Source organism: Salpingoeca rosetta (genome assembly GCF_000188695.1).
Source record: "Salpingoeca rosetta unplaced genomic scaffold supercont1.17, whole genome shotgun sequence".
Lineage (NCBI taxonomy): Eukaryota > Choanoflagellata > Craspedida > Salpingoecidae > Salpingoeca > Salpingoeca rosetta.
The window spans coordinates 1,176,523-1,204,516 of record NW_004754917.1 but is presented as its reverse complement, the minus strand read 5'-3'; the positions used below and the strand labels follow the sequence as shown (position 1 = coordinate 1,204,516).

General features: G+C 55.4%; 7 protein-coding genes across 7 annotated transcripts in view; 5 read left to right on the top strand and 2 right to left on the bottom strand.

Annotated features, from left to right (window-relative positions):
* The first annotated feature begins 7 nt into the window (after positions 1-7).
* On the top strand, positions 8-3,553 carry PTSG_06959 (adenosine kinase b). Its single transcript, XM_004992305.1, has 10 exons — positions 8-137; positions 565-643; positions 847-900; positions 1,092-1,216; positions 1,389-1,478; positions 1,726-1,820; positions 2,172-2,285; positions 2,466-2,542; positions 2,684-2,792; positions 3,027-3,553. The coding sequence occupies exons 1-10, from the start codon at positions 128-130 to the stop codon at positions 3,312-3,314; spliced, it is 1,041 nt and encodes a 346-aa protein (XP_004992362.1). The 5' UTR covers positions 8-127; the 3' UTR covers positions 3,315-3,553.
* Positions 3,554-3,786: 233 nt separating this feature from the next.
* Positions 3,787-8,945, top strand: PTSG_06958 (acyl-CoA synthetase). Its single transcript, XM_004992304.1, has 14 exons — positions 3,787-3,945; positions 4,098-4,201; positions 4,546-4,960; positions 5,219-5,315; positions 5,485-5,614; positions 5,802-5,976; positions 6,170-6,317; positions 6,494-6,724; positions 7,038-7,165; positions 7,414-7,498; positions 7,673-7,845; positions 8,058-8,147; positions 8,388-8,492; positions 8,666-8,945. The coding sequence occupies exons 1-14, from the start codon at positions 3,880-3,882 to the stop codon at positions 8,699-8,701; spliced, it is 1,983 nt and encodes a 660-aa protein (XP_004992361.1). The 5' UTR covers positions 3,787-3,879; the 3' UTR covers positions 8,702-8,945.
* Positions 8,946-9,104: 159 nt separating this feature from the next.
* Positions 9,105-14,164, top strand: PTSG_06957 (uncharacterized protein; the record flags this gene model as incomplete). The annotated part of the gene is made up of 13 exons (XM_004992303.1): positions 9,105-9,428; positions 9,755-9,853; positions 10,966-11,076; positions 11,293-11,382; positions 11,543-11,641; positions 11,939-12,049; positions 12,294-12,353; positions 12,507-12,587; positions 12,695-12,787; positions 13,098-13,205; positions 13,322-13,435; positions 13,558-13,659; positions 14,138-14,164. The coding sequence occupies 13 exons, from the start codon at positions 9,105-9,107 to the stop codon at positions 14,162-14,164; spliced, it is 1,419 nt and encodes a 472-aa protein (XP_004992360.1).
* Positions 14,165-16,014: 1,850 nt separating this feature from the next.
* Positions 16,015-21,080, top strand: PTSG_06956 (uncharacterized protein; the record flags this gene model as incomplete). The annotated part of the gene is made up of 8 exons (XM_004992302.1): positions 16,015-17,415; positions 17,666-18,151; positions 18,396-19,030; positions 19,335-19,514; positions 19,802-19,919; positions 20,167-20,349; positions 20,549-20,656; positions 20,958-21,080. The coding sequence occupies 8 exons, from the start codon at positions 16,015-16,017 to the stop codon at positions 21,078-21,080; spliced, it is 3,234 nt and encodes a 1,077-aa protein (XP_004992359.1).
* Positions 21,081-21,287: 207 nt separating this feature from the next.
* PTSG_06955 (uncharacterized protein) lies at positions 21,288-24,023 on the bottom strand. The gene is made up of 2 exons (XM_004992301.1): positions 23,628-24,023; positions 21,288-23,345 (listed from the first exon to the last, which is right to left on the bottom strand). Exons 1-2 carry the CDS (start codon positions 24,002-24,004, stop codon positions 21,500-21,502), a joined length of 2,223 nt encoding a protein of 740 aa, XP_004992358.1. The 5' UTR covers positions 24,005-24,023; the 3' UTR covers positions 21,288-21,499.
* A 43-nt stretch (positions 24,024-24,066) lies between these two features.
* Positions 24,067-24,524, top strand: PTSG_06954 (uncharacterized protein; the record flags this gene model as incomplete). The annotated part of the gene is made up of 2 exons (XM_004992300.1): positions 24,067-24,222; positions 24,366-24,524. The coding sequence occupies 2 exons, from the start codon at positions 24,067-24,069 to the stop codon at positions 24,522-24,524; spliced, it is 315 nt and encodes a 104-aa protein (XP_004992357.1).
* A 1,035-nt stretch (positions 24,525-25,559) lies between these two features.
* Positions 25,560-27,994, bottom strand: part of PTSG_12514 (uncharacterized protein) — a gene marked incomplete at both ends in the record, with an annotated part of 3,638 nt that continues 1,203 nt past the window's right edge. Inside the window, 3 exons of the mRNA XM_004992299.1 lie at positions 25,560-27,180; positions 27,708-27,789; positions 27,825-27,973. Coding sequence (XP_004992356.1) covers positions 25,560-27,180; positions 27,708-27,789; positions 27,825-27,973 — 1,852 coding nt within the window. The remainder of the gene's footprint in view (positions 27,181-27,707; positions 27,790-27,824; positions 27,974-27,994) is intronic.

The window sequence follows — 27,994 nt, the reverse complement described above, 5'->3', positions numbered from 1 at the left end:
CAAAAGTGTTCCTTCCACGTGCGCTTGTCGTTGATTGTGCATTGCGCCTTTTTTCTTCGCTCGTCCAGCTCACCCAGCTCACCCAGATTGCCCTTTGCACAACAACCAACCAACCAACCAACCAACCATGTCCAACGGTGCGACATCCTTGTGTCTGTGCGTCTGTGTCTGTGCCTGTGTCTGTGTCTGTGTCTGTGTCTGTGTCTGTCTGTCTGTCTGTCTCTCTCTCCCTCTCTCTCTCTGTCTCTGTCTCTCTCTCTCTCTCTCTCTCTCTCTCTCTCTGTCTCTCTCTCTCTCTGTCTCTCTCTCTCTGTCTCTCTCTCTCTCTCTCTCTCTCTCTCTCTCTCTCTCTCTCTCTCTCTCTGTGTGTGTGTGTCTGCGTCTGTGTGCAGCTACCTCTGTCTTACTTGTTTGCACGTCGACCTCTTGTGTCTGTTCGTGTGCACACGTCCGTTTGTGTCCGGCTCTTCACACGCCCATGCACCTCTGTCCCGTCCACACGCTTGCTGCTGCTCTTCTCTCACCATGTGTGGTGGCGTTGCGCCTTTTTGTCTGCTCTCTCAGTTCGCGAGAACCTTCTGCTCGGTATGGGCAACCCTCTCCTCGACATCTCCGCCCACGTCAAAGACGACATGCTTGAGAAGTGCGTCGTGCTCTGCCGTGCGACTACTCCCTGGCTTGCGCTCGCTCGCCTGCTCGCTTGTTCGTTTTGCTCGCTTGCTCGCGTCCATCGCACTACACGGGTGGCTACGCTCATACATGGCCAACCCACTCGCGCCCCCCGCACATATGGTCCTGTCCCCATTCTCTCCTGCTATGTATCGGTGTCGATCAACCGTTGTCCAGGTTCCACCTCGAGCGCAACCTCGCCATCCTCGCCGAGGAGAAGCACCTGCCCCTGTACGTCTGCGTTCCTTGATCCGCACTTTACTCTCGGTTGAACCAACACACACACACAAACACAAACACACACACAAACACACACACAAACACAAACACACACACACACAAACACAAACACACACACACACACACCACGCATGCGTTTTGTGACCTTCACCCCACCCCCTCCCCCTTCCCCCTTCTCCCAGGTACAAGGAGCTCGTGGACAACTACGACGTCGAGTACATTGCCGGCGGTGCCACTCAGAACTCCATCCGCGTGTGCCAGTGGATGGTCCACGTGCCCAAGACCGCGTCGTTCATCGGCTGCGTCGGTACGATGCTCACCAACATCGCCGCTTGCTTTCTTTGACACCACCCAACACTTTGCCGCATCACATTGCCGCCCCACACCACCATCAACACATGACAAGTACGCCAGTCTGTGGAGTCCCTCGTATGTAGCCCACATCTCACGCGTTCACACACTCGCTCGCTTGCTCACAGGCAAGGACAAGTACTCTGAGGCGCTGAAGGAGGCTGCCGAGGGCGCCAAGGTCAACGTGGCATACATGGAGGATGAGTCCACCCCTACTGGTCAGTTCCATGGTCGTGTCGACTTGGGGAGGGAGGTGGAGTTGAGCGGCATGTCGCAACACCTGGGAGAGAATTGCTAGCTGCTGGACCGGTGTGCAGGCACCACTGGCGATGCTTCTGCTGCGGTGTACAGGCGCCGATTTGTGGTGCTGATCTCACCATGTTTCCCCCCCCCCCTCCCGCTCACAATGCCACAACGCAACAACACTTACGCCCTGTGCTCTTTCCTTGTGTGCACATTCGTTAGGCACGTGCGCTGTGCTTGTGACGGGCAAGGAGCGCACGCTTGTTGCCAACATCTCTGCTGCCAACAACTACAAGCTGGATCATCTCGAGAAGCCCGTGCGTGCGTGTGTGTATGTATGTGTGTGTATGTGTGTGTGCATGCGTGCGTGCGTGCGTGTGCGTGCGTGTGCGTGCGTGTGTGTCGGTGTGTGTGTGTGTATGTGTGTGTGCATGCGTGCGTGCGTGCGTGCGTGTGCGTGCGTGTGTGTCGGTGTGTGTGTGTGTCGGTGTGTATGTGCACGCGCGTCCAACTTTCTGCCTGCTGCTCTGCCTGTGTGTTGGGGAAAGCGCCCCACAATCACCCTCCTCTCTCTCCCCTTGCCTCACCACTGCACGTGTCTCACCCGCCTTGCCTGACCTCTCCCGCTGCCCCTTGTTATTGTCGCTGATTGATTGCTCTCGCCACAGGAGATCTGGGGCCTCGTTGAGTCTGCCAAGTACTACTACATCTCCAGCTTCTTCATCACCGTCTCTCCTCCCTCCATCATGAAGGTTGCCAAGCATGCCGCAGAGACCAACAAGGTACAGTGGCCACCGTTGTGTGCTTGCGAGCGGACTGCCCGCCTTCTTCGTGCGCACGTGTTTGTATGGTGCAGGAGGCATTGATTGCTTCAGAGAATGCACACTGTCGAGCACCACTCCTGTCACCAGCTCACCATCGGTATCATCAACATCACTGCTGTGGTTTCGTTCCATCGACAGGTGTTTGCCATGAACATTGCTGCGCCCTTCATCTGCCAGTTCTTCAAGGAGCCCCTCATGGAGGCCTCCCAGTACTGGTGAGCCAACCATTCACGCACATACACACGCACACACACACACGCATACACGCACACAAATGCACACACACACACACCCGTGCATGATTGCAAGGACCTATCTGACATTACTGCCACGTGTGTGCGCGCGTGTGTTGTTAGGGATGTGATCTTTGGCAACGAGTCTGAGGCAGAGGCGTTCTCCAAGGCCGCAGACTTTGGCACCACCGACCTCAAGGAGATTGCCACACGCATGATGGACCTCCCCAAGGTGTGTGTGTGTGTGTGTGTGTGTGTGTGTGTGTGTGTGTGTGTTGGAGGTGGGCTGGCGCTTGCCGCGACCATGACCTCGGCAGACTTGTCGTTGAGGGATCTTGTGACATGATTGTGTGTGCAATTGTGTGCATTCAACCTCTCTGCTTCACACGCCCTATAATCCCCGCTTCCTCCTGCTTGCTCACTTGGTTACACCACAACCCCACTGCAACCCCACTTTGTGCCCAAGGTGAACAAGGAGCGCCCACGCATTGTGGTGATCACGCACGGCGCCAACCCCACGATTGTGGCCACGGAGGGCAAGGTGACGGAGTACCCCGTGCACGAGATTGATGCCGAGCACATTGTGGACACCAACGGCGCCGGCGACGCTTTTGTTGGCGGCTTCCTGAGCCAGCTCATCCAGGGCAAGGACGTCGACGCGTGCGTGCATGCGGGCCACTGGGCAGCCTGCCTCATCATCAAGCGCTCCGGCTGCACCTACCCGGAGACGTGCGAGTACAACCCCGAGGCCTAAACAACCAACGCACCACCGCACGCGCATGCCCAGCCCTGCGAGTCTTTCTTTCGGCTTGTTTCGGTGCCAGGGTTCCTTTTGTTTGTGGTGATGGTGGTGATCCCTCCCTTGTTTGTGTGCGCTTGTTTGGCTTGATTGAGACGATGACGATGTGCTTGCTTGGCTTGGTTTTGCTTGAATTGGTTTTGCTTGAATTGAGAGGTTATGTTTGATGTGACAATGAAATGCACATGTGGGAATGCGAGACAGATATGGAATGAGAACGGTTGTGTGTGTGTGTGTGTGTGTGTGTGTGTGTGTGCGTGTGTTGTGTGTCTGTGTCTGCGTGTCTGTGTGTTGTGTGTCTGTGTGTGTGCGTGTGTGTGTCTGTGTGTGTGTTGTGTGCGTGTGTGTGTGTGTGTGTGTGTTGTCGCACTTCGACTGAATTCAGGTGCAAAGTAAGGTACGCATTAGGTCATATAATCGTTGTATCCACCGCGGTAGGACCAATCCACAACAACACAACAACAACAACACAAAGCACACTCACCTACAACACCCTGCTTCCACCGCCGCAACCAGCACCATGGGCCTGTCACCGTCCACCTTGATTGACCGTGTTGGCTACCAAGTCCCCAACTCTGCCACGGAGGTGTGTGCATGTGTGTGTTGATGGTGGCAACGAGATGTTCCTTGTCACCACACCACCAAAATGTTGGTTGTTATTGGTGTGCAAGATGTGTTCCGTTCATGCTCACGCAGTTCACCTCTTGATGCACGATGGCGGCTGTTTGGGTTTTGTAGACAAGCTCCCCGATCATTCGCAACAGCAAACAGCCAAACAAGATCATCAGCCTCCCATTTGAAGATGAACCGGACGTCAACACGCTATGGCGCATCTTCGAGAGGTGCGCGTGTTCACATATTTCCTCCTTGTCAAACGCAACCCCTCTTGCACCGACGACCAGCTTGTGTCGCACACACACACACACACACACTCACACACTCTCTCTCACTCTCTCTCTCTCACACACACTCTCTCACTCTCTCTCTCTCTCACACACATACATGCATACATACATACATACATACATACATACATACATACATACATACATACATACATACATACATACATACATACATACATACATACATACATACATACATACATACATACATACATACATACATACATACATACATACACACACTCACACACTTACATCCGTCCCTGTATGTGACATGCCAGGGCGACCAAGAAGTTCAAGGACAACGACATGCTGGGGTACCGCCCCGTGAACGACGAGGGCAGCGTTGGCCCGTACACCTTCGAGACGTACGGACAAGTGGGCGACGAGGTGGCGAAGATCGGCTCAGCCATTGCCCAATTGAACCTGGACCCTCACTCCACCATCAGCATCTTCGGCGTCAACTCCATGGGCTGGGTCAAGTCCCTGCTTGCTGTGTGGCGGCAGGGCCACGTGTGCGTACCGCTCTACGACACGCTCGGGGCAGAGTCGAGCAAGTTCATTCTTCGCGATGCAAAGGTCACCACCGTGTTCTGCGAGAAAGCGAAGATTGATCAGGTCCTTGAAGTTGTGGATCACTGTGATGTCACCACCGTCATCCAGTTTGAGCCCGTCGATGACGAGCACAGGGCCAAGGTTGGTATCGTGTGTGTGTCTGTGTGTGTGTGTGTGTCTGTGTGTGTGTGTCTGTGTATCTGCTGTGTATGTCTGTATGTCTGTGTGTCTGTGTGTGTGTGTGTGTCTGTGGGCATGTGCGTGTGCGTGTCTGTGGGCATGGGCATGTGCGTGTGTGTCTGTGTCTGTGTCTGTGTCTGTGTCTGTGTCTGTGTTTGTGCACGTCTGTGTACCCCGCTGTGCATTCAACCCATTGCCCCCTTTCCTCCGTTGAAACAGGTCCCCGAAGGCGTGACCCTCCTGTCCCTTGACGAGTTCAAGGCCCAGGCAGAGAAGGCCGTTCCTCCAGCTGACATTTCCCCAGATGACCTCGCATGTACGTCCCTTAGTGTGTGTGTGTGTGTCTGTGTTTCTGTCTGTGTGTGTGTTTGTGTGTGTGTGTGTGTGTGTGTGTGTGTGTGTGTGTGTGCTTCTGTGTGCTTCTGTGTGCCTGTGCGTGGTTGGCACGTGCTCACTTTGGGAGACACATGAAATCCATTTTGCAGACGTCATGTATACCTCTGGCACGACGGGCAACCCCAAGGGCGTGCGGCTGTCCCACTGCAACGTCGTCACCTCCACCGCGGGCCTGTTGGGCATGAACGTCACCATCTACCAGCACGACGTCTACCTCAGGTGTGTGTGTGTGTATGTCTGTGTAGGTGTTTGTGTGTGCGTCTATGCGTATGTGCGTATTTGCTGGGGTGGGCTCATGTTGTTGTCATGCACAGAGAGGCCTTGTACGACCCTCACCCCCACGACCCCCACGACCCCACTCGCTTCTTTCGATTCACGTGGCGCCGCATGCACGGGCCACTGGCAGCTATCTCCCGCTCGCACACATCTTCGAGGCCATTGTGGAGGTGATGTGCTTTACAGGCGGTGCCTCCATTGGGTTCTACCAAGGAAACGTCAGACTGCTGATGGACGACATCCAGGCCCTTCGCCCAACCGTCTTTGCCGGCGTGCCACGCGTCTACTCCCGCTTCTACGACAAGGTGCAGTCGCGAAAATGTCTGTGTTTAAGTGCGTGCGTGTGTGTGTGTGTGTGTGTGTGCTTTTGTGGACGTGCTGGTAGTTGTTTTCCTTCGCAGTCCGTGAGCATGTGTCTGTCCCACCAGCATTTATTCAGTGTCCTATCACCTCCACTCACCCCTTCCCTTCCCCTTTTCGGTCACCTGTGGTGTGCAGGTGACACAAACGGTTGAGAGCTCTGGCTGGCTGAAGCAGACGCTGTTCAACTTTGCCATGGGCAATCAACTCGGCAACGTGCAGAACGGCACTCGCAATGCGCTGTGGGACGCCCTCATCTTCAACAAAACCAAGGAGCGGCTCGGAGGTGTGTGTCTGTGTGTGTATGTTTTGCGTGTCTGTGTCCGTGTATGTGTGTGTGTGTGTGTGTGTGTGTGTGTTTTGCGTGTCTGTCTCTCCTTCATCCTTCCTTCCACCGCTCCACACCACCCCGCTCACCACTATCTCCCCCCCCCCTTCCCAAACACACACAATCATCTCCAGGCCGCATCCGGCTGATGGTCTCTGGCGCTGCGCCGCTGCCTGCGCACATCATGGACTTCCTCAAGGTTGTCTTCTGCTGCGATGTGCTGCAAGGGTACGGCATGACGGAGAACGCCGCCGCCGCATGCGCCACACCGCTTGGTTATGCGCGCGCAGGCACCATTGGCGAGCCTGTCCCCTGCTGCGAGATTAAGCTTGAGGACGTGCCGGAGCTCGAGTACACCTCCAAAGGTGATATGGATGGATGACATCTGTGTGTGTGTGTGTGTGTGCTGTCTGTGTGTGTGCTGTCTGCGTGTCTCTCTCTGTGTGTGTGTGTGTGTGTGTGCTGTCTGCGTGTGTGCTGTCTGTGTGTGTATGTGAATGTGTCGTCCTCCGTTGTGTATGTGTTTGTGTGTATTTACGGCCCGTGGTGGTGTTTGTGAGCAATTCTTCTTCGTCCCTAGCATCACCCATTTGGCGTGCTTGCCCTGCTCATCATGCGTACACCGTTCCTCTGTCTCCTTCTGCTGCTGCTACTGCTGCCCATCCCTCTCGTCACCAGACAAGCCGTTCCCCCGCGGTGAGATCTGTATCCGCGGCAAGAATGTGTTCCACGGCTACCACAACCTGCCCGACAAGACGGCCGAGACGCTCGTCGACGGCTGGCTCCACACCGGCGACATTGGCCAGGTGCCGGCACCATCATTTGTCTGTGTGTGTGTGTGTGTTTGTTTGTTTGTTTGTTTGTGTGTGTGTGCGTGTTTGTTTGTTTGTGTGTGTGTGTGTGTGTCTGTGTCTGTGTCTGTGTCTGTGTGTCTGTGTTTGTGTGCCATGTCATGCATTGCGGTGCCATGTGGGAGCGCCATCAAGGCCACAGCGTCCACACATGCTCACCTCCTTCCATCCACCCGCCCCTACATCCACCACTGCGCCATCAGATTGTTGACGACGGGTCCATCCAAGTCATCGACCGCAAGAAAAACATCTTCAAGCTCGCGCACGGCGAATACGTCGCAGCCGAAGGTTGGTGCCTTGTTGCTGCGTGTACATGTGTACATGTGTTTGTGTGTGTGTTGTTTTTGTGGGTATCAACTTGTACCTCCATCAGCTCATCTGTGATGCGTTTGCGATCTGCTCTCCTCCACCCACCACTTACCCCACCACTTCTCCCCCCTCTCTCTTGCCTTCGCCCTGCAGAGCTGGAGGGCATCTTCCATCGGAGCAAATACATTGGCCAGATCTTCGTGTACGGTGACAGCACACAGCCCACGCTCGTGGCCATTGTTGTTCCGGACAAGGAGACGCTGGAGCCCTGGCTTCGCGAGCAGGGCATTGAGGGCGACTTTGCCACGGCAACGCAGGACCCGAGGGTGCGCTGTTGTGCTTGTTATCTTCGCCTGTCATGACAGTGCATGAATGCGAGCATGGCGTGTGACCATGTGATGCGTGCATCATCTGTCACTGTGTGGTGTTTTCCCTTCGTGACATCGTGTGTCCACATTGTTTGTCCACGTCAATATCACCAGGGCTAATTCCATTGTGATCCTTGCTTCATCCCCATGTGCCGTGGTGTCTGTCTCAGGTAAACGTGCTCCTGCTTGAGGAGATCAAGCGCGAAGGAAAGGCCGCCAAGCTCGCGAGCTTCAAGATTCCAAAGGCCGTGCACGTCGAGGTGTGTGCATATGTTGCAAAACGTGAATTTGTGTGCGCGTGCGCGTGTGCTGTGGGGTACTTAGTACCCGAGCCGGCTGCTGGTGTGCCCGTGCACTTATGCTTGCACCTACGTTGTTGCCTCGTGGTATGTATGTGTGTGTGTATGTGTGTGTGTGTGTGTGTGTGTGTCTGTGTGTGTCTGTGTGTGTGTGTCTGTGTCTGTGTGTGTCTGTGTCTGTGTGTGTGTGTGTTCTTTCAGGGTGAGGTGAACGAGCTGATGCAAGGCTTCACCGTCCAGAACGGCTGCCTCACTCCGACGTTCAAGCTGCGCCGCCCTCAGCTCAAGGCCCGCTACCTCAAGCAGGTGTGTGCGTGTGTATGTGCGTAACTGCGACCCATGATTGTATCTGGTGTGCTTTAGTCCCCCCCCCCCCACACACACACACACAACTCACTCGACCACTCACACACTCACACGCCCGCTACCTTTCTACCCTTCCTCCTATGTGCGTTCATCATCGTTGTTGTCGGCGCCAGATCAACGACATGTACGCCCACCAGGCCTCCAAGTGAACAGCTTCATTCATGCCACCATGCCATGCGTCACACAAGAGCCGCACAGGCACGACAACAACGCCAGTCCCTCTGCTCTGCGCTGCACACCACACAACTCGGCGGCTGCTTTCTCCCTTTTCGTTCCGTGTTACATCTCCCCTTCTCCCCACTGCTCGTGTGTGTGTGTGTGTGTGTGTGTGTGTGTGTGTGTGTGTGTGTGTGTGTGTGTGTGTGTGTGTGTGTGTGTGTGTGTGTGTGTGTGTGCATGACATGGAACCTTTCATTGCGCCAACACAGTGAAGAGGTGCAAACAACCCACCACGTCCAGTGTCTTGACATGATGCAATCGATGATGATGGGGGGAGGAAGAACAACACGGAAGCAACTTTTAATGAGCTGCTTGCTTGCTTGACAGGAGACGATGGATTTGCGTGTTGCTGTTGGAGAAGGCGATGTGGAGGCGCTGCTTCGAGCGTGTGACGAGAGGAACGAGGAAGAGGTAGCACGCTTGTTGCAGGAGCACGTGTATGCAGAGGATGCACTCAGACTGGCCATGCAAAAGGCGTGCACTCAGAACAACACCCAGTGCCTGCGAAGCCTGCTGCGGCACGAGCCAAGACTGCTGCTGAACCGCGCTGTGCATGACGACGTAGCCACCGTCTCGCCGCTGGAACTTTGTGTTGATAACCAAGCCGTTGCATGTGCACGCATCTTGGTGGAAGCCGGTGCTGCCAATACTCATGAGGTTGGTGTATGTGTGTGTCTGTGTGTGTCTGTGTGTGTGTGTCTGTGTGTGTGTCTGTGTGTGTGTCTGCGTGTGTGTGTCTGTGTGTCTGTGTGTCTGTGTGTGTCTGTGTGTCTGTGTGTCTGTGTGCCTGTGTCTGTCTGTGTGCCTGTGTCTGTCTGTGTGTCTGTGTGTCTGTGTGTGTGTGTGTGTGTGTGTGTGTGTGTGTGTGTGTGTGTGTGTGTGTGCGCGCCTTTAATGCTTAATGCTCTTCTCAGTGACCTGCGCATGTGAACCATGCTCCCTCGTGTCGAAACTCACTTCTTCCGCCACACGGCATACTCCAGGCGGAAGACGTGTTGCCGACAGCGTGTTATCGTGGAGGCACCGACATTGTCGACCAGCTGCTCTCTGCAGGCGTGAACATTGACGCCGTTGCGCGCCAGGTCTTTCTGTGTCTGTCTGTGTGCCTCGGTGTGTGCCTCTGTGTCTGTGTCTGTGTCTGTCTGTGTGTCTGTGTCTGTCTCTGTGTCTGTCTGTGTGTCTGTGTGTGTGTGTGTGCCTCTGTGTGTCTGTATCTGTGTGTATGAGTAAGTGCGCATGCATGACAAGTTGTCTGCGCGTCTCTCTCTATCACTTGTCTCCTTACTTCGTCATGTGCCCCCTCTGCTTGGCCTGCGTCGATGGGTGGAGCGCAGCTGCCTTCAAGCCAGAACGACCGGCGCCGCTTGCTCATCATCGTTCCTTCTTTGCTTCCTTGTTTGCTTCCCTGTGTTCGATGCCTGTGTTCAATAACTGCTGATCTGCGGCAAACACATAGGTGACGGCTGAATTGGGCAAGGAGACAGACACATACGACATGGACGGCGCCGTGACAGCCCGGTCCCCGTTCCAGCACATCTCCCTCGCGCAGACGTTGGTGCGTACAGAGCACTGATGTTGCGTGCGTGTGTGTGCGTGCGTGTGTGTGTGTGTGTGTGTGTGTGTGTGTGTGTGTGTGTGTGTGTGTGTGTGTGTGTGTGTGTGTGTGCGCGCCTTTAATGCTTAATGCTCTTCTCAGTGACCTGCGCATGTGAACCATGCTCCCTCGTGTCGAAACTCACTTCTTCCGCCACACGGCATACTCCAGGCGGAAGACGTGTTGCCGACAGCGTGTTATCGTGGAGGCACCGACATTGTCGACCAGCTGCTCTCTGCAGGCGTGAACATTGACGCCGTTGCGCGCCAGGTCTTTCTGTGTCTGTCTGTGTGCCTCGGTGTGTGCCTCTGTGTCTGTGTCTGTGTCTGTCTGTGTGTCTGTGTCTGTCTCTGTGTCTGTCTGTGTGTCTGTGTGTGTGTGTGTGCCTCTGTGTGTCTGTATCTGTGTGTATGAGTAAGTGCGCATGCATGACAAGTTGTCTGCGCGTCTCTCTCTATCACTTGTCTCCTTACTTCGTCATGTGCCCCCTCTGCTTGGCTCTTTCCTATCCTGACCCGTGTGCCGATTCACCCATGTTGTGTGTGTCTGCGTGTTGATTGTACATGTATACGCATGGTGTACCTTGTGCTTTGTTTGCAGGGTGCATGCGAGGGGTGGACGGCACTACACTGTGCCGTCAATGCCAACAACTCTGATCTGACCCGAACACTGCTCACACATGGTGCAGATGTAAACTGTACCCTTGACGTGGTGCGTGCGCGCAAAAGCACTGCTTGCTTGCTTGCCTGGCTGCTTACCTGTATGCATACTGCCTCGTCGTTGTATTCACTCACTCACTCACACACACACACACACACACACACACACACACACACACACTCTCTCTCTCTCTCTCTCTCTCTCTCTCTCTCTCTCTCTCCCTCTACCCTTACGCTGCTACCCATGGCCGGACTCTTCTCGCATCAGCCTGGCTGGGCTGGCGACGGCGGCTCTCACCGTGCCCGCACTGCTCTGGCCAGGCTCGGCGTGCAGATGGATACCATCGGGTCCAAGCGGGTGCGCTGCATGTTCTGATGTGCAACTGTCTGGCGTCCTGTCCCCGGCACAAGTTCAATGCTTGCGCACGTGCATGTGCTTGCTTGGACGCCTGCGCGCTGTGGAGCATCTCTCACGCTTGTTGCGTGGTTGCTCTTCTTCCCTGGATTGCACACCACAGCACATGACTCCGCTGCACCTTGCTGTCTGCAATCGGAACGCCGCCATGTCGAAACTGCTGCTTCAATCGGGCGCAGACGTCAACGCGCGCGACAGCGTGGTGAGAACACCTCCGTGTGTGTCTGTGTGTCTGTGTGTGTCTGTATCTGTGTGTGTGTGTGTGTCTGTGTCTGTGCCTGTGTCTGTGTGTCGCTTTGTCTCTGTGTGCCTGTGTGTGTTTGTGTGTGTGTGTGTGTTGTGTGTTTACTAGCCGCTTCCGCTCCCTCCCTGTCTGTATCATCGCAACAGAGCATGACACCTTCTCGCGCGTTGCCATGTCACCGACAACATACCTGCGTGCTTCCGCCCTCACGTTCACTGGCGGCACGACCATCTCACCACTTGCGTCACTCGCCAGGGACGAACGCCGCTGTATCTGTGCTGTGTGCAAGGCCAACACCCCTCCATTCGAGAAATTATCGACACCTTGCTCCAACACGGTGCAGACTTGCACCTCAAGGCAAACAACGTGAGCTGCTGTGAAATGTGACCCATGCAATCAATCGGCCCCAAGCAGCCTATCAACTCATATGACCTCAAAGTGCACGTGTGTGTGTGTGTATGTGTGTGTGTATGTGTGTATGTGTGTGTGTCTGCCTGCCTGCCTGCCTGCCTACCTGCCTACCTGCCTGCCTGTCTGTCTTATCTGTTTGTGTCTGTCTCTGTGCTACCTTACATTCCACCACATCGTATTTGCCTTTCATCCTCCACAGCAAAGTGTGCTGGACATGAAGGGCAAATGGAAACGGACCGTGAACGCATTCTACGCAGCAGTGAGTCCTAGTTGCTTCGCACACCGTGTAAATATGTGCGTCGGCTTGAATGCGTCTGTGTCTGCTCATTCCTTGGCGTTGTTTGTTTTTGTTTTTTTTCCTGCGACTGGGAGAGGTCCAGGCCTCACTGGGACACCCACACCCGCTCATCAGACAAACAGACTTGCAAAGGCAGTGATGAAAGGGGACCTATGGAGAGCAGAGAAGCTCTTGAAGACCGACCCAAGACAAGGGGTGAGCGAGCGGAGGTTTGCGACCGCATCGAAACCTGGTGCTGGTGATTGTCGTGATTTCAGGGTGTGCTTTACCCCATACCTCATCGTTGCTTGCAATTGCTACAGTCGTATGCGTTCCACCACGTTTGCACACATGGAACGCTGGAAGCAGTACGCTGGTTTGCAGACAAAGCCATCAATGTGAACATTACCGTCAAGGTACGTGTGTGCGTATACGTGTGTTCGTGCGTGTATGTGTATGTGCGTGTGAGTGTGAGCCTGTGTGTTTGTGTTTGTGAAAATGTGTGTGTGTGTGTTTGTGTTTGTGAACATGAATTTGTGAACATGTGTGTATGTGCGTGTGAGTGTGAACGGGTGCATGTGAGTGTGTTGATGCATTTGCTCCCGTGCTTGTCTACATCTGCCCTCGTCCACACCTGTCCATCGTGGGTGACCAACACAATTGTCGATGAACTGCATCATGCTCCTCGTGCATGCAAATGTGTGTGTGTGTGTGTGCGGTTGATAGGGCAAAACTGCATTGCATGCTGCCATTGCTGCGCATGACTTGGCCAAGGTTCAGTGGCTGCTGACCGACATGAGCGCAGATGCTTCTCTCCTGGTGTCTCAAGCAAAGGTTGGTTGCTGTGTTGAGCCTGTGTCTGCCTGCCTGTCTGTGTCTGCGAGTGTGTGCATGAGTCGCCTGTATCTCAACTATGTGCTGTGGCGCATTGGATGCAATTCGCTTGACAGCTGAGCAGTCGCCCGCAGATGGATGCACTTGCGCTTGCAATTGCCCAGAAGCAAGAAGCCATTGCCCACACGCTCCTCGACCACGGTGCCGCGATATCCTTTGAACCGCAACCGGTAAGTTCTTGTATGTGTATGTGTGTATGCGTGTGGTGTGTGTGTATGAAGTGTATGTGTGTGTGACCGTCCCATGCCTGCTGTTTTCCTCATGTGGTTTCCTGCTTCTTGCTGCATGAAAGAAACACGCGGATGCCCTTTTCAGGGCGTGTCGAGCCGGCCTTGGCTCGCTGGCGTGGCGGTTGCTGCAGCTTGGCGCTCCGATCCCCGATGACGACGCCATCGTAAGCGCAAACACACGCGCACGTGCACGTGCACGTGCATGCGTACCTGCATGTTAATGCTTGCTTTCCTTGGTCTGCATGCTGGCGCTCACACTGCTGGTGTATTTGTGTAAATGTCTCGGTGGCTCTTTGCTTGCTTGCGTTGTAGTTTGAACTGGAAATGCAAGCTGCAAGTGAACATGACATGGTGGATGTTCTCCACGCACTACTTGCGCTCAGACGCCCGTCAAAGCAAATATACGTGCGCAAGTGTGTGTGTGCGTGTGCTTGTGTGTGTGTGTGTGTGTGTGTGTGTGTGTGTGTGCGTGTGTGTGCGTGTGTGTGTGTGTGTTGCGAGCATAAGCGATTGTCCGTCCATGCGCCCGTCTGTGCCTGCTTGCTTGCTTGCTTCTGCTTGCGCGTGCATTCGTCCATTGTTTCATGATTCAACGCTCACATCAGCAATCGACACACACGTACACGTATCATTAGGGTGCAGGGCAGCCTTCTTGCATCGTGCGCGTGATGTGATGTGCGTGTTTGTTTCTCTGGCCTTCTTCTCTTCTCTTTTTCTTCCATTGTGATGATGTCATAATAAATTTCGCACGTCGCGTCATCGCTATGTTCAAGCGCGTTCATGTGAAAGTTTGGTGCGAGGCAGTGTCAACAAACACGACTTTGGGCCAACCACTAACGGTCATGTGTGAAGATGACTTCCGATTGCGCAGTCGCACCCGGAGAACGGAAGGCGAACCTACCCCACCATTGTCACACGTCAACACGTAAACACACACACACACACACTCACGCACATCACACACACACACACACAAGCACACATACACACACACACACACACACACACACACACACACACACAAGCACACACGCTAGGTCACTTCTGTTGGCTGCCTGTGCCTTGGTTCCCAGGCCGCTCAGCGTGACCCTGTGCAGCATTTCCCCTCTGTTCCTGTCCTCTCCTGTTTGTTTAAGTGGACGGTGCGCCTTCCCCTCTTCTCCTCTTCTCCTCTTCCGCTATCTCACGCAAGCCAACACCAAGGTGCTCAAATATCAAGGCGTGGGGTGCTCCGTTCCCACCGCACACGCGCAAGGATGGTGGTCTCTTCCAGCTTTCGGTGTGACAAGCCACCAAAGACCATGCTGCATGCTGGTGTTCTTCTCCTCCTTCTTCTTCTGCTTGGCCATTGCCACGGTGCGTTTCTGTGTGTGTGTGTGTGTGTGTGTGTGTGTGTGTGTGTGTGTGTGTGTGTGTGTGTGTGTGTGTGTGTGTCTGTCTGTCTGTCTGTCTGTGTGTGTGCGTTCCCGTGTCCGTGTGTGTGTGTGTGTGTGCGTGCGTTTCTGTGTGTGTGTGTGTGTGTGTGTGTTTTCCCGTGTCTGTGTGTGTGTGTGCGTTCCCGTGTCCGTGTGTGTGTGTGTGTGTGTGTGTGTTCCTGTGTGTGTCTGTGTGTCTGTGTGTCTGTGTGTGTGCTGTGCGCGTGCACGAATGCTTGCGCGTGAGTGTGCATTGTACGCATGTTTGCTTGCCTTGCCTGCCTGCGACCCACAATGCGTGCACCCTGCATTGTACAGCGATCACCTCACTCGATCCATCGCCTTCACCAAACACACACACGCACACACACACACACGCACACACGCACGGCAGGCCTCTTGTGCAACGACAACGATGCGTTTGAACCCAACGACGACGTGGGACAGAGCGTCAACATCACCCTTGAACCCCAGCCCGTCGAGGGGCGGCTGTGTTTCGACACACAAGACTACTTCAGCATACACGTCTGTGCGGGCTGTGAGCTCGGCGTGTCCGTCACCTTCTACGAGCTGCTGCCTGCAGTCGCCCTGGAGCTGCGCTCATATAATGGCGCCACACCCCTGGCGTCAGCAACGTCCCTCTCCACCCCAACATCCCTCTCATACACAAACTCGGCAGCCACCAGCGAGTCTGTCTTGTTGGTGCTCACAGGTGCAGACATCTTGACCAAGTATGGCATTGCATTTCATGTGCGTGCACCAGCAGCCGCCGCAACAGGGTCCGTGGTGTCGGCAACAACCACCGGGGCTCACGTGGGCACCACGACCACCACCACCATCAGCATGAACAAAACCAACAACAGCAACAACAACAACAACAACAACAACAACAACAATGGCAACCATGGCAACCATGGCAACGACAACAACTTCAACAGCAGCAGCAGCAGCAGCAGCAGCAGCAGCAGCAGCAGTAGCAGTAACAGTCAAGATGCGACCACCACATTACCGCTGACCTTCACAACAACTCCATCAAGTCCATCCTGCAGTGACACAGACAGCTACGAGCCAAACTCGGTCAGCAACCCAGCGGTTGTAACCAAGATGCCGGCACAGATTGGCGCCATGTTGTGTCCTGGCACCAACAGTGAAGATTGGTATGCCCTGTCGTCATTCCCCGCCAACGCAACACATGTCAAGCTCAGACTGACCCTCAATCACACCAGGGGCGACCTCGACCTGTATGTTGTGAACGCAACAGATGCCAGCGTCGCTGCCAGCTCCACCAATGTTGCGCGGGATGAAGAGATTGTGCTGCCCATTGGCGGCGTGGTCGCCGCAGATGTATTCGTCGCGGTTGCCTTCTACAGTGGCAGTGGGCCCATGCAATATGTGCTCGGGTTGACGCCAACGACTGCTGCTGTCGCCACACGACCACCATCGACAGCATCAACCGCATCGCCTGTCACCACTAGCACCGGGTGCGAACGTGACGGTATTGGGCTCAGCATTGAGGGTGCGCTTGTCCTTGCTGGCGACAAGCACTTGAACCTGAGCAGGATACTGTGTGGTGGCGAGGCCATGTGGTACCAGGTTGACGTGTGTGCCGGGTGCACCGTCGAGGCATCCATCGTGCCTAACTTTCGGCACGCGCACTGTGTCGTCGACATGTACCTGTTGGCTGGAGGCGAGCACGTTGCCGCTGCAGAGCCTGTGACCAACCACACAAGCATCAGCTACACGCCATCCACACCCACGCCCGTGTACGTGCACATCGACCACAGGACCGGGGACCTGGCGCACTTCCTGCTCAACATCACGGTGTCAACCAGCGCCAACGTCACCACTGCAACTGGCACAACAGCAAGCGCAACCGCCACCCAGGCAACGCCAGATGTGACAGCGATGACCTCCACAACACCATCGACAACGACTGTCAGAGGCAGGGGCAACCACGGCCCGCCGTCGCAAGCGCCCCAGCCTCCAGTGCCCACCGTTGGCGCTACACCGCCGCGTGTGACCCCGACAGTGGTAGCGCCGGCAGATGCAAACACCCAATGTGTTTGTCCCGCAGAGCTGCTTGACGGCGTTCTTTGGCCTGCCGTTGCTGGCTGTGGTGCACTGTCGCACGTGCAATGCCCCTCGACAGCACGGGCGGCGACAGCAACACGACGCTGCACGGCAGCCAATGTCCTTGGGCGCGTGAACAGCACGGCATGCAGCAACGACCGGCTTGCAGTGCTGGCAACGCAGCCTGTCACCGCCGCCAACGCCGCCGTTGTGGCGACCACGCTCAGCGAGGAGACACAGTCAGCAGGCTTCATCGGAGCGGCGGATGTGACGGCGGTGGCACGTGTGCTGGAGACAATGAGCAATGTGCTGGGGAACACATCTTTGGGCAGCACTGTTGTCCTGAATATCACAACACATCTCGCAGCAACCATTGACCACCTCCTGGACGTCAACGAGGCAACGCTCGGCGCAGCAGAATCAAACATCACACAGGTGTGTGAGCGCGCGTATGTGGCCATTGGACGGTGTAATGACGTGTCTGCGTGTTGGTGATGGTTGTCGACAACACCTGCACTCAATCTACATGTGACCTGCTTGATCTGTCCATTGACTCACAAACACATGCACGCACACATACACGCATGCACACTTGTGCACACACACACACACGCACATGCACACACGCACATGCACACACGCACATGCACACACGCACATGCACACGCAACACGACACGACACAGTCGACATCGTCGGCAACAATGCCTGCGCTGTTTGGATCTGTACTCGCTCGTGCTGCGCGTGCGCTGCCCAGCAATGGTTCCAATATGCATGAAGGCGCAAACGTCGTTGTGGGCGTGTTTCGTTTCCAACACAACCAGTCATACGTGCGGTTTCCTCCCGAGCACAGAAGCAGCACCAGTGGCAGCAGCAACAACAGCAGCAACAACAGTAATGCACAGGCAGTGGTCAGTGCAGGCAACCTGCTACTCACTGAATTGATGCCCACGAACCCAACAGCATTCTTTAGCTTTGCCGTGTACAGATCCGCTCGCCTGTTTCAAAGCGCAGAGACCACGTCCTCGCGCTGGACAACAACGACAGTTGATGCTGATGCTGGTGTTGTTGGTGGTGAGAATGCTGGTGGCGGCCAGGCTGTCAGGTTTGTGAACGGACCAGTGTTGCTCGCACAGGCCGACGGCGACAACAACACCCCGTTTAAAGGAACGGTACGTCAAGTTGATGCTGTGATTGTTGTGTGTGTGTGTGTGTGTTTGCTCATGTGTGTGATGTTCTGTGTGTGTATGTGTTTGCAGGATGTTGTGTGTTTCCTGGGGTTTGCCCGTGGCATGGTTGAACATGAAATGCTAGAGCTCGCATGATTCGCAAGCACGTGCGGCGCTGTTTCTCTGACATGTTGCCACTCATACGTGTTCACGCAAACAACAATCAATACGACCATGCATTGTCCAGATTCGCTTTCGCATCAACAAGACGATGCACATGCAAGACGCTTCGGATGCATGCGTATTCTGGCAATTTCAGAACCACAGCTCCGTGGGCGCATGGTCTGGTGTTGGCTGCAATGCCACGGCAAACGACCCGGCCCTTCCGCCTTCGGTTGTTGAGTGCACGTGCAATCACTTGACCAACTTTGCCATTATGACGACGCCACCAGGCTACCAGCCCACGGGCAGCACCGCGCTCGCCCTCGACATCATCACATACGCGGGCCTCGCTCTGTCCGTGCCCTCGCTTCTGCTGACGTTCACGGTCTTTGCGTGTTATCGCAAGCTGCGCACGCTGGGCCGCGTGGTGATCATGCACCTGTGCATCACCCTCGCGGTGGCCATGGTGCTGCTTGTGTTTGGCGTGCATGGAAGCCATGACGCCAACAGATGCGTCGCCGTCACGACATCGCTGCACTTCTTCCTGCTCAGCGCGTTTGCCTGGATGCTCATCGAAGGTGTTCATCTGCACAACAACTTTGTTGTTGTCTTCACCAGAGCCACCTCTGACACCACAGCGCACCTCCAGTACGCGGCGTTTGCGTATCTCGTGCCCGCCCTCATCGTCGGTGTCACCGCCTCCGCCCTGGGACCAGAGAAGTGTGTTCTGTGTGCTAGCCTGTGTACGCATGCTTGTGGTGCATATGGAAATGTGCGCAAGTACACAAGCTTGTGTGTGTGTGTGTGTGTGGCAATAAATGTATGTGAGTTTGTGATTGTGTTTGGTTGGGTGTTTTGTTTGTCTATGTGTGTCTATGTATGTGTGTGTTTTGTCGTGCGTGTTCGTGTTTACCTTGCACATGTTCTTGTGTGTGTGTGTGTGTGTGTGTGTGTGTGTGCGTGCGTGTGTGTTTGGCCTTGCGTGTGACTCATGTCCCTTGGTGTTATTTGTGTTTCACTGCAGGTACGTGGCGGAGAACGTGTGTTGGCTTCGATGGGACACTGGCGCCATCTGGTCGTTTATCGGGCCGCTGTGCTTTGTCGTTGCTGCAAACATGGTGGTCTTTGCGCGAATTCTTCGCTCCGTGATCAGCGTTGGACTGGCGCGTGCCAACAATAGACGGCAGTCCATGTTTGTTCGCGGGTACGCACACGCTGCTGCTGCTGCTGCTGCTGCTGCTGCTGCTGCTGATGATGATGATGATGATGATGATGATGATGATGATGATGATGATGATGATGATGATGATGATGATAATGTCGTGCTCAATATGCTCTGGGCTGAGAGCAAGTTGGGCCATGTTGCGCGTTTGTCTTCTCTGTACATGAATCACGTTTGTCGAACAAACCACTCACTCACTTGCAACCAATTGCCTCGCTGTTCTGTCCCTGTTCCATGCGCCTTGTCCCCATGTCCGCAACCACCCACAGCGCCAAAGTGAGCGCCAGCTTCTTCTGCGTCATGGGCATCACTTGGGTGTTTGGCATTCTCACCATCTCCGGCGACATCACCATGCAATACGCGTTTGCCATCTTAAACGCGTTTCAAGTACGCACGGATATGCTGCGAACGCATGTGCAACACGTGAATGCATTCCAAATTGCCCCTAGCACCCACCTCGGGATGTGTGTGTGTGTGTGTTCATGTGACTGTGTGTGACTGTTTGTGCGTGTGACTGTGTGTGTGACTGTGTGTGTGACTGTGTGTGTGTGCGTGTGCGTATATGCTAGACACAGGCGATTGTGCTTGGCTCACTCTGCGCCATCGCAACACGGTCACCGCCACGTCTTGACAGGGGCTGTTTATCTTCGTCTTTCATTGCCTGCGCGATCGGACGGTGCAACAAACGGTGCGCGGGCGACGAGAGACGTTGCCATCCCAGAAGGTTATGACATCGTCACATCGCATTCCGTCCACACCAAAACTGGCGAGGTTCAACTGGCAGCAGCAGTCTCGTCCCTCCTCCGCCCAAACTGACGTGTGTGTGTGTGTGTGTGTGTGTGTGTGTGTGTGTGTGTGTGTGTGTGTGTGTGTGTGTGTGTGCATGGCTGACGTTGCCCCCCTCCCTCCATTCGACTCGCCCACCGCCAGCGTGCGCAACTCAAAGAAATCAACAACACACGATGCTCACGGTCTCGTACATGTGCTTCGCCCCTGTTGTGTCACAATCATTGCAGTCACGCACGTCCACCATGGACACCCCTTTGTCACTGGCGGCGTTTGAAGAGGAGAATTTCAGCATACTCCCGCCGGACAAAGTGGATCCCTCCTCCGCCCAAACTGACGTGCGTTGTGTGTGAATGTGTGTGAATGTGTGTATGTGTGTGTATGCATGTGTTCCCGTGTGTGTATGTGTGTGTGTGAGTTGCCTTCCTGTGTGTCGTCGTCTGCCTACGTGTGCTCGTCTGCCAGCTTGTTTGTCCAAGCGAGTGCTGCGCAGTACATGTGTGTGTATGAGTTGGTGCCGACGTGCTGATGAGACCCCCTTCCAACCCTCGCCCACCGCCGGCGTGCGCAACTCAACAACACACGATGCTCACGGTCTCGTACATGTGCCTCCCCCCTGTTGTGTCACAATCATTGCAGTCACGCACGTCCACCATGGACACCCCTTTGTCACTGGCGGCATTTGAAGAGGAGAATTTCAGCATGCTCCCAGCGGGCAAGGATCTTGAGCTCGGAGATGCGGATGAAACACAAGCGCAATGATCCTGTCTCGTCAGGCTGCCTTGTTCTTTCATCCCCCTTTGCTTATGCGAGCGTGTCTGTGTATTCATCAACAGATGTGAAACCCCCCCCCGTGTTATGTTACCTACCATCTCACCGACTAATGCATGTGATCAGGAAGAGCTCCTTGGGTTGTCACTCTGCTTGTTTGGTGTCACGTCACCTTTCTTTGTTTGTTAGCCAATGGTCTATTTTATGAAAGCTTCCCTCTCTCCCCCCCCCCTGCCTCAACCAGGTGGATCGTTAATGAACCAATGCAAACGAGTTTGGAAAAGTATGAACAGTCTGTATGATCGACAGAGACACGACGTTGAGCCCACAAAAAACCCCACACACACACACATTCACACACACGCACACAAAGTCACGCACGAACATACGCACGCAGCGAGTGCCGTGGACTACAAGGTCGCTAGCTGTTGCTGCACACGCTGCGTGTGTGGATGCTCCTCGCCGAGACGTGCCACAAGAATTGCAACGGCTTTCTCCAGGAGAGGGCGACCAGCATCACAGTGGCCACATCGAGCGTACGCCACGCCAAGGCTCATGTACGCTAGGGCAGTGCGGGGGTGGCTCTTGTCCAGAAGCTGTTCTTTCAGCTCAATCGCCTTCCGCAAATACGCCAGTGCCGTCGCATGCTCATCAATGCAGCTGTACGCGTCACCAATACTGCCGTAGGCCACCGCCGTCGCAAGATGCGTCTCCCCAACCGAGCAAAGACACATCTTCACCGCATCCTCGCACATGGCAATAGCCCGATCACTCTCACCCAGCGACAGCAGCACGGCAGCGTATCGGCTGTACGTGTTTGCCAAGTCCACGTGCTGCGCCCCTTGTACCTCACGCCGGATCTCGATGGCACGTTCAAAGTACGGCACAGCTTTGTGCGGTCGCTGAAGCTGGTGGTACAAGAAGCCGATATTGTGGTGGGTGGTGGCAACGTCTGCGGTAGGCGCAGCTGAAGTCGACAGGTTGAGGGCACGCTTCAAACACGTGAGCGCCTCATCATATCTGCCTCCCCACAAGTAAGCCAGCCCCATGTTGTTGTACGACCAGGGCAAGGACGAGTGGTTCTCCGGCAGCTTCAGCAACTGCACGTGAAGGGACTTCTGGTTGTACTCAACAGCACGGGCGTAGTCGCCAACGTGAAGACATGCCGCACCAAGAGCATGGTACGTGACTCCAGTGGACAGGTGCTCCTCGCCAAGCGTCTCCTCTTCAATGCGCAACGCCTGCTCCAAGTACTCCACAGCTCGGGCGTATTGTCCGATGGCAGTGTAGGCCTTACCCAAGGCCCCCAGTGTCACGGCAGTCTGCGGATGCCTCTCTCCTCGCGCCGCCAGTTTTCCTTGCAGCGCCTGTTCGAAACACGCCACCGCCTCGTGGTGCTCCCCCATCCGCTTGTGCACTTCACCGAGGTCATGGTATGAGATGGCCGTGAGCTCGTGTAGCTGGCCCAGCTCTGCCACCTTGATGCGAAGGGCCTTCTTGTGCAGTTCAATCGCGCGGTCATACTGGCCCAGGCCCACATATGCCTGACCAAGGCACCCAAGCGTCGTTGCCTCGGACGTGCGCGACTTGCGATTCCTCAGGTTCCTGGACATGCCAAGCTCCCGCTCAAAGTACGATATGGCGCCTTGGTGGTCCTGCTTGCTGTTGTGGATGAGGCCGAGGTCGTGGCACACATCCGCCACTCGCTCGTGTCTCGGTCCAAATAGCCGAATGGCGCTCGCCAGAGCCAGTTCACCAAAGCGGGTGGCCTTGTCATGCTCATAGAACCTCCACATCACCAAGCTCGCTTGTCTGCACAGCTCCACGAAGGTGTCAGTTGGCTCGGTTGCCTCCGCCTCCATCTCCGTCACGAACTGCTCCACTTGGCGCAAGCACCATGCACGCATCTCGTCTTTCACTGTCTTGTTGAGCCGTGCAAAACCGCCGTTGCCCTGCTGCTCAATTGCCTCCCATATCACCTCCTGATCCAAGGGCCGAGATGCAGTGGCGTTTTCCACACGCACATGCACCAGGGTGTCCATGATCGCCTGGTAGTCGCGCACGATAGCGTTCCTCAACGCAGATCGCTGCGTGCTGGGAACCCGAATGGAAAGTGCTGCGCTCTCGTGCATCAGGCAACAAAACACCTCCCACAAGCACCATGTACGCGTCAGCGGGACAGGATCATGCCACGGACTCAGCACCAGAAGTACTTGGCCAATCTCGCCAATTGTTTTCTCCAGGGTGGAGCCCCACCTAGCAAGCACGGGGTATTGGTGATGCGGAAGGGAAGTGCGTGAAGAGTGAGAATAGCAGCATACGGGCTCGAGCAGGAGCAGTTGACTCTGAGTGCGCATCTTCTTCAAGACCAGCAAATTGTTTGAGACCTCATCAGTACACACACACACACACACACATGTACATGCACAAGCGTGCAAACACACACACACACACACACACACACACACACACACACACGTACATGCGCACAAGCATGCGAACACGCACACGCACACGCACACACACACACACACATACCATGCCCTCGAATCCGGCGATGATACATGTTGGTTGCAAACCAAGATATCCAGCCAAAAGTAGATGGGACGCGCAGTGTCTTGCTGAGTTTGCTCGTTGGAGGCAAAGTCGAGCATTGTGTCGAGCACGTCCATGGCGCAGCAGTCCCAGCCGTGCGACACAAACACGTTAGCCTGCCCCACATACTCCTGTCCCTTGTCGTCATACAGGTCAACAAGGGCACACGCTCGCGCGCGAGTCCATGGCAGTACCACACGAGCACAGACCTCGCGCGTCGACACTTTGCGATACGTGTCGGGGAACGCCCGCTGCACCTCGGCCACCACCTCGCGCACCAATCGCGCACTCACACCCACAATGGAAGGCAAGTCATCCATTGTGGACTGTATTATAAATAGGCCGATGCCTGAGTTTTAGACCTTCTGTGAAATTGCAACTCATGTTGGCAGCGCTTGTCAGCCACGTTCTGCAGACCACGATGTCCCGCAAGAATCAAGATCAAGAAACCTCGTCGGACGATGCCAGCGACGTGGAAGAACAAGTTGTCGAGCAGTACGTCGAGCAGCCTTCACGCATGGCCGCCAGAGACACCAAGGTAGTGGCTTCTCTTCGGCATGACCCGTTTGCGAGCTGTGTGCAAGTACAACGGCAGCCACCCCACAGACCAGTGTTGAACATTCATGCTGGTGGTAGGGTGGTGCTGTTGTTGGAGACTTGTGTGTGTGTGTGTATGTGCAGTGTGTGCAGGGTGTGCAGGGTGTGCAGGGTGTGCAGGGTGTGCAGGGTGTGCAGGGTATGCAGGGTGTGCAGGATGTGCAGGATGTGCAGGATGTGCTGTGTGTTGTGTGGGAGATTGGCTTGGCAAAAGAAAGTTGTGTGTGTTTACTTGAGTTGTGAAGCAAACAAGGATGTAGGATGAATGAACACTCCAACAGAAAGAAACAGAGCAGAAGACAAGAATTGTCGACAACGCAAAGTGGTGACGTGGCAGTGTTTGTTGAGAGTTGTGTGGTTATGTGGTGTGTTATGCAAGAGCATGTAACATCGAGCAACCACACAAGCTAAACACTGCACGTGCAACAGGTTGGAGGGAAATCACGTGAACGTTCCAGAACACAAGAGAGGTGAGTGCAAATTTGTGGTGTCGTGAAGGAGGGAGGTCAATGATATGACTCAGCAGACAGGACTTGCCTGTCAACAGTGGACCGTCGTGTAACGGTCCATGTACCTGCACAGCAGCCCGCACGCAAACCTCGTGTCGGGTCTGGTTGTTGTAAGTTCATGGTGGTGGTGCTGTTGTTGGAGACTTGTGTGTGTGTGTGTGTGTGCTGTGTGTGCAGAGTATGCTGTGTGTTGTGTGGGAGATTGTCTTGGCAAGAGGAAGTTGTGTGTGTTTACTTGAGTTGTGAAGCAAACAAGGATGTAGGATGAATGAACACTCCAACAGAAAGAAACAGAGCAGAAGACAAGAATTGTCGACAACGCAAAGTGGTGACGTGGCAGTGTTTGTTGAGAGTTGTGTGGTTATGTGGTGTGTTATGCAAGAGCATGTAACATCGAGCAACCACACAAGCTAAACACTGCACGTGCAACAGGTTGGAGGGAAATCACGTGAACATTCCAGAACACAAGAGAGGTGAATGTAAATTTGTGGTGTCGTGAAGAAGGGAGGTCAATGATGACTCAGCAGACAGGACTTGCCTGTCAACACTCCCCCGCATTGACCTACCTCTCTGCTGCGTTGATGTTCTGAAACGTGATGAGCATGTGGATGATGTCATGCATGTAGGAATGGCATGGGCAGATGTAGGTGAGATGCGAGTAAGGACGTGTGTTGTGGAACACGTTTAAGAAAATGGTTGGTGCCTGTGGTGCGCAGCCTGTTGTGGAAGGCTGGCCCGAGTGAAGGCGTGTCCTGTGGTGCGCGGCCACTCAGAGGTCCTGACGCGGAGTCGAAGGACGTGGCGACCGGCCCGAATGAGGACGGGCCCGTGGCTGGCAGCCTGGCAGAGGACGCTGGTCGAACAGCATCGTGCAGAACTGAGCCGTCTTGGGCCGAGGGAGGATCTTCGTGAGGAGATCTGCGATCATGTGCTCCGTGGCGAGGTAGCTCAGCACAATCCTCTTGGTGTCGACGCACTCGCGGATGTAGTGGTACTTGACGAGGATGTGCCGCATGCGCGAGGCGGCGTGTTCGGCAACGCGCTGCGCCGGCTGGTTGTCCGTGTGGACGAGCGTGGGCTCGCACAGGACGGCACCGGTGAGCTCCTCCTGGAGTTGGCGAAGGAACATGAGTTCCTGTGCGGTGGCTGCGAGAGCCATGTACTCCGCGTCGGCGGAGGCTGTGGCCACGGTGGCCTGCAGCTTGGAGTTCCAGGACACGGGGCCCGTGGAACAGAAGACGACGAAGCCCGTGCGGGAACGTCGCGTGTCAACGTCGGAGGCAAAGGACGCATCCGAGTACGCTGAGAGCACGCCGTCGGCAGTGCTGCCGTTGCTGGCGTCGCCAGTGGCGGCGTACTTGATGGTGTAGGACAAGGTGCCCTTGATGTAGCGAAGAAGGTGCTTGGCAGCCTTCCAGTGGTCCATGCCGAAGTGCTGCATGCGGCGAGACAGGATGGAGACAGCTGCCGAGATGTCTGGGCGCGTCATCGTCGCAGCATAGAGGAGGGAGCCAAGCAGCTCGCGGAACGGCACGTCCGGCAGTGGCTCCTCCTTGTCGGCTGGCTTGTCGACGTAGCCCGTGCAGAGCGGCGTGCCGACGGGCTTGCAGTCAGCCATGCCGAAGGTCTCCAGCACGTTGCGCAGGTAGTGCTCCTGGCTCATGGTGACGGTCCTGGCCTTGCGGTCGTGCTGCACCTTGATGCCGAGACAAATGTCTGGGCTGCCCAGGTCCTTCATCTTGAAGCGCTTGGAGATGGCCTTCTTGAACGCGGCCATGTCGCTGTCGCTGTCGGCGAAGATGAGGAGGTCGTCCACGTAGACGGCAACCCACATCACCTTGCCACCCTTGCAGGTGCGGCGGTAGATGCAGGCGTCCGTGGCTGTGGCAACGAAGTCCTGCTCGCGCATCCAGGCGTCCAGCGTGTGGTTCCACAGGCGCGGGCTCTGCTTCAGCCCATACAGCCCGCGCTTGAGGCGCAGGACCGTATTCGGCGAGAAGATGCCGTCGACGGCCGGTGGCTGGACGTAGATCTCGTGATCCACGGGCGCGTTGAGGAACGCCGTGTTGACGTCCATCTGCTGGATGTCCATGCCACGCGCGACGGCCATGGCGAGCATGGTGCGGATGGCTGCGATGGTAGCCGTCGGGGCAAAGGTGTCCGTGTAGTTGACACCGTGGACCTGGGAGTAGCCCTTGGCAACCCAGCGCGCCTTGTACTTGATCACCTTGCCCTGGTCATCGCGCTTCCTCCGAAAGATGACCATGCTGCGGAGAAGCTTGTGGCCCTTGGGAAGGTCAGCGCGAGGCACGACGTCGTAGACGTCATTGGCCTGCATTGCCGCAAACTCGTCCAGGATGTAGAAACACGACAGGTGGTGTGTGTGTTTACTGTAGGCAAACGCAACAAACAAGAACACAAGGAGAATGAACAAGCACAACAAGCTGCTGCCAAATCAACTCGGGCAGCACGCTCAAACAAACACTAGACAAGTGCACACACAGTCAATGACGCTGTCAAGGCGACATGGGCAGAGTGTGCACGAACACAAACAATCTAAACAATGAGCAGCATGCATACATGCGCGCAGAGCAATGCTAGGCATGGCATGAATGCTTGCAGGCAAGCATGCACAACAGACAACACTTCACAACACTACATGGCACGCAGGCATAGCATTTGCCAAGCATGACGGGCATGCACACACACACACACACATGGCACACAACTCACGTGTGCAGGGGAAGGAGGAGGAGAGAAGAGGCAGTTGGCACACATGCATGCCAGCAGAGAGGAAGGAATGTTTGCCAACGGAAAAACCACAAAGCAGGTGTTGTTGGCAAACAAGACAAAACCACATGAGAAGGCAAATTAGGAAGGACTCAACACAAAACAGAAACTCACTGACTCTCAACACAGGATGGCTTGGCGCCACTCCTCAGAGTCTGGCGAGGCAAGCGCTCTCCTTGACGGTGGCTGGCTCAGCTGACGTGACAGCACTGCCAGCAGCGATGTCTGGTAGATGACCACCCACTGTTTGATGTCTTCTCCCCCGTGCCAGCAGCGCTGGTGGCAACGTGACACGAGGTGGGTTGAGCCCACCAGAGGTGTCCCTTGTCGCCGAGGGTCTCGGACACCAGCAGCTGGTCACAGATGGAGCCTGCCAAGGTCGCGTGGTTGGAGCTGCGACTCCCCCTGCAGTCG

Bases quoted from the DNA above. Each gene is read 5' to 3' on its own strand.
- PTSG_06959 (XM_004992305.1), top strand. The intron at 1,217-1,388 runs GTACGATGCTCA...GCTTGCTCACAG, and splicing joins GTCGTTCATCGGCTGCGTCG to GCAAGGACAAGTACTCTGAG. The intron at 1,821-2,171 runs GTGCGTGCGTGT...CTCTCGCCACAG, and splicing joins TGGATCATCTCGAGAAGCCC to GAGATCTGGGGCCTCGTTGA.
- PTSG_06958 (XM_004992304.1), top strand. From the start codon at position 3,880: ATGGGCCTGTCACCGTCCACCTTGATTGACCGTGTTGGCTACCAAGTC. The intron at 8,148-8,387 runs GTGTGTGCATAT...GTGTTCTTTCAG, and splicing joins CAAAGGCCGTGCACGTCGAG to GGTGAGGTGAACGAGCTGAT. The intron at 8,493-8,665 runs GTGTGTGCGTGT...TGTCGGCGCCAG, and splicing joins AGGCCCGCTACCTCAAGCAG to ATCAACGACATGTACGCCCA.
- PTSG_06955 (XM_004992301.1), bottom strand. From the start codon at position 24,004: ATGGATGACTTGCCTTCCATTGTGGGTGTGAGTGCGCGATTGGTGCGC. The intron at 23,346-23,627 runs GTATGTGTGTGT...CGTGCTTGCTAG, and splicing joins TCGCCGGATTCGAGGGCATG to GTGGGGCTCCACCCTGGAGA.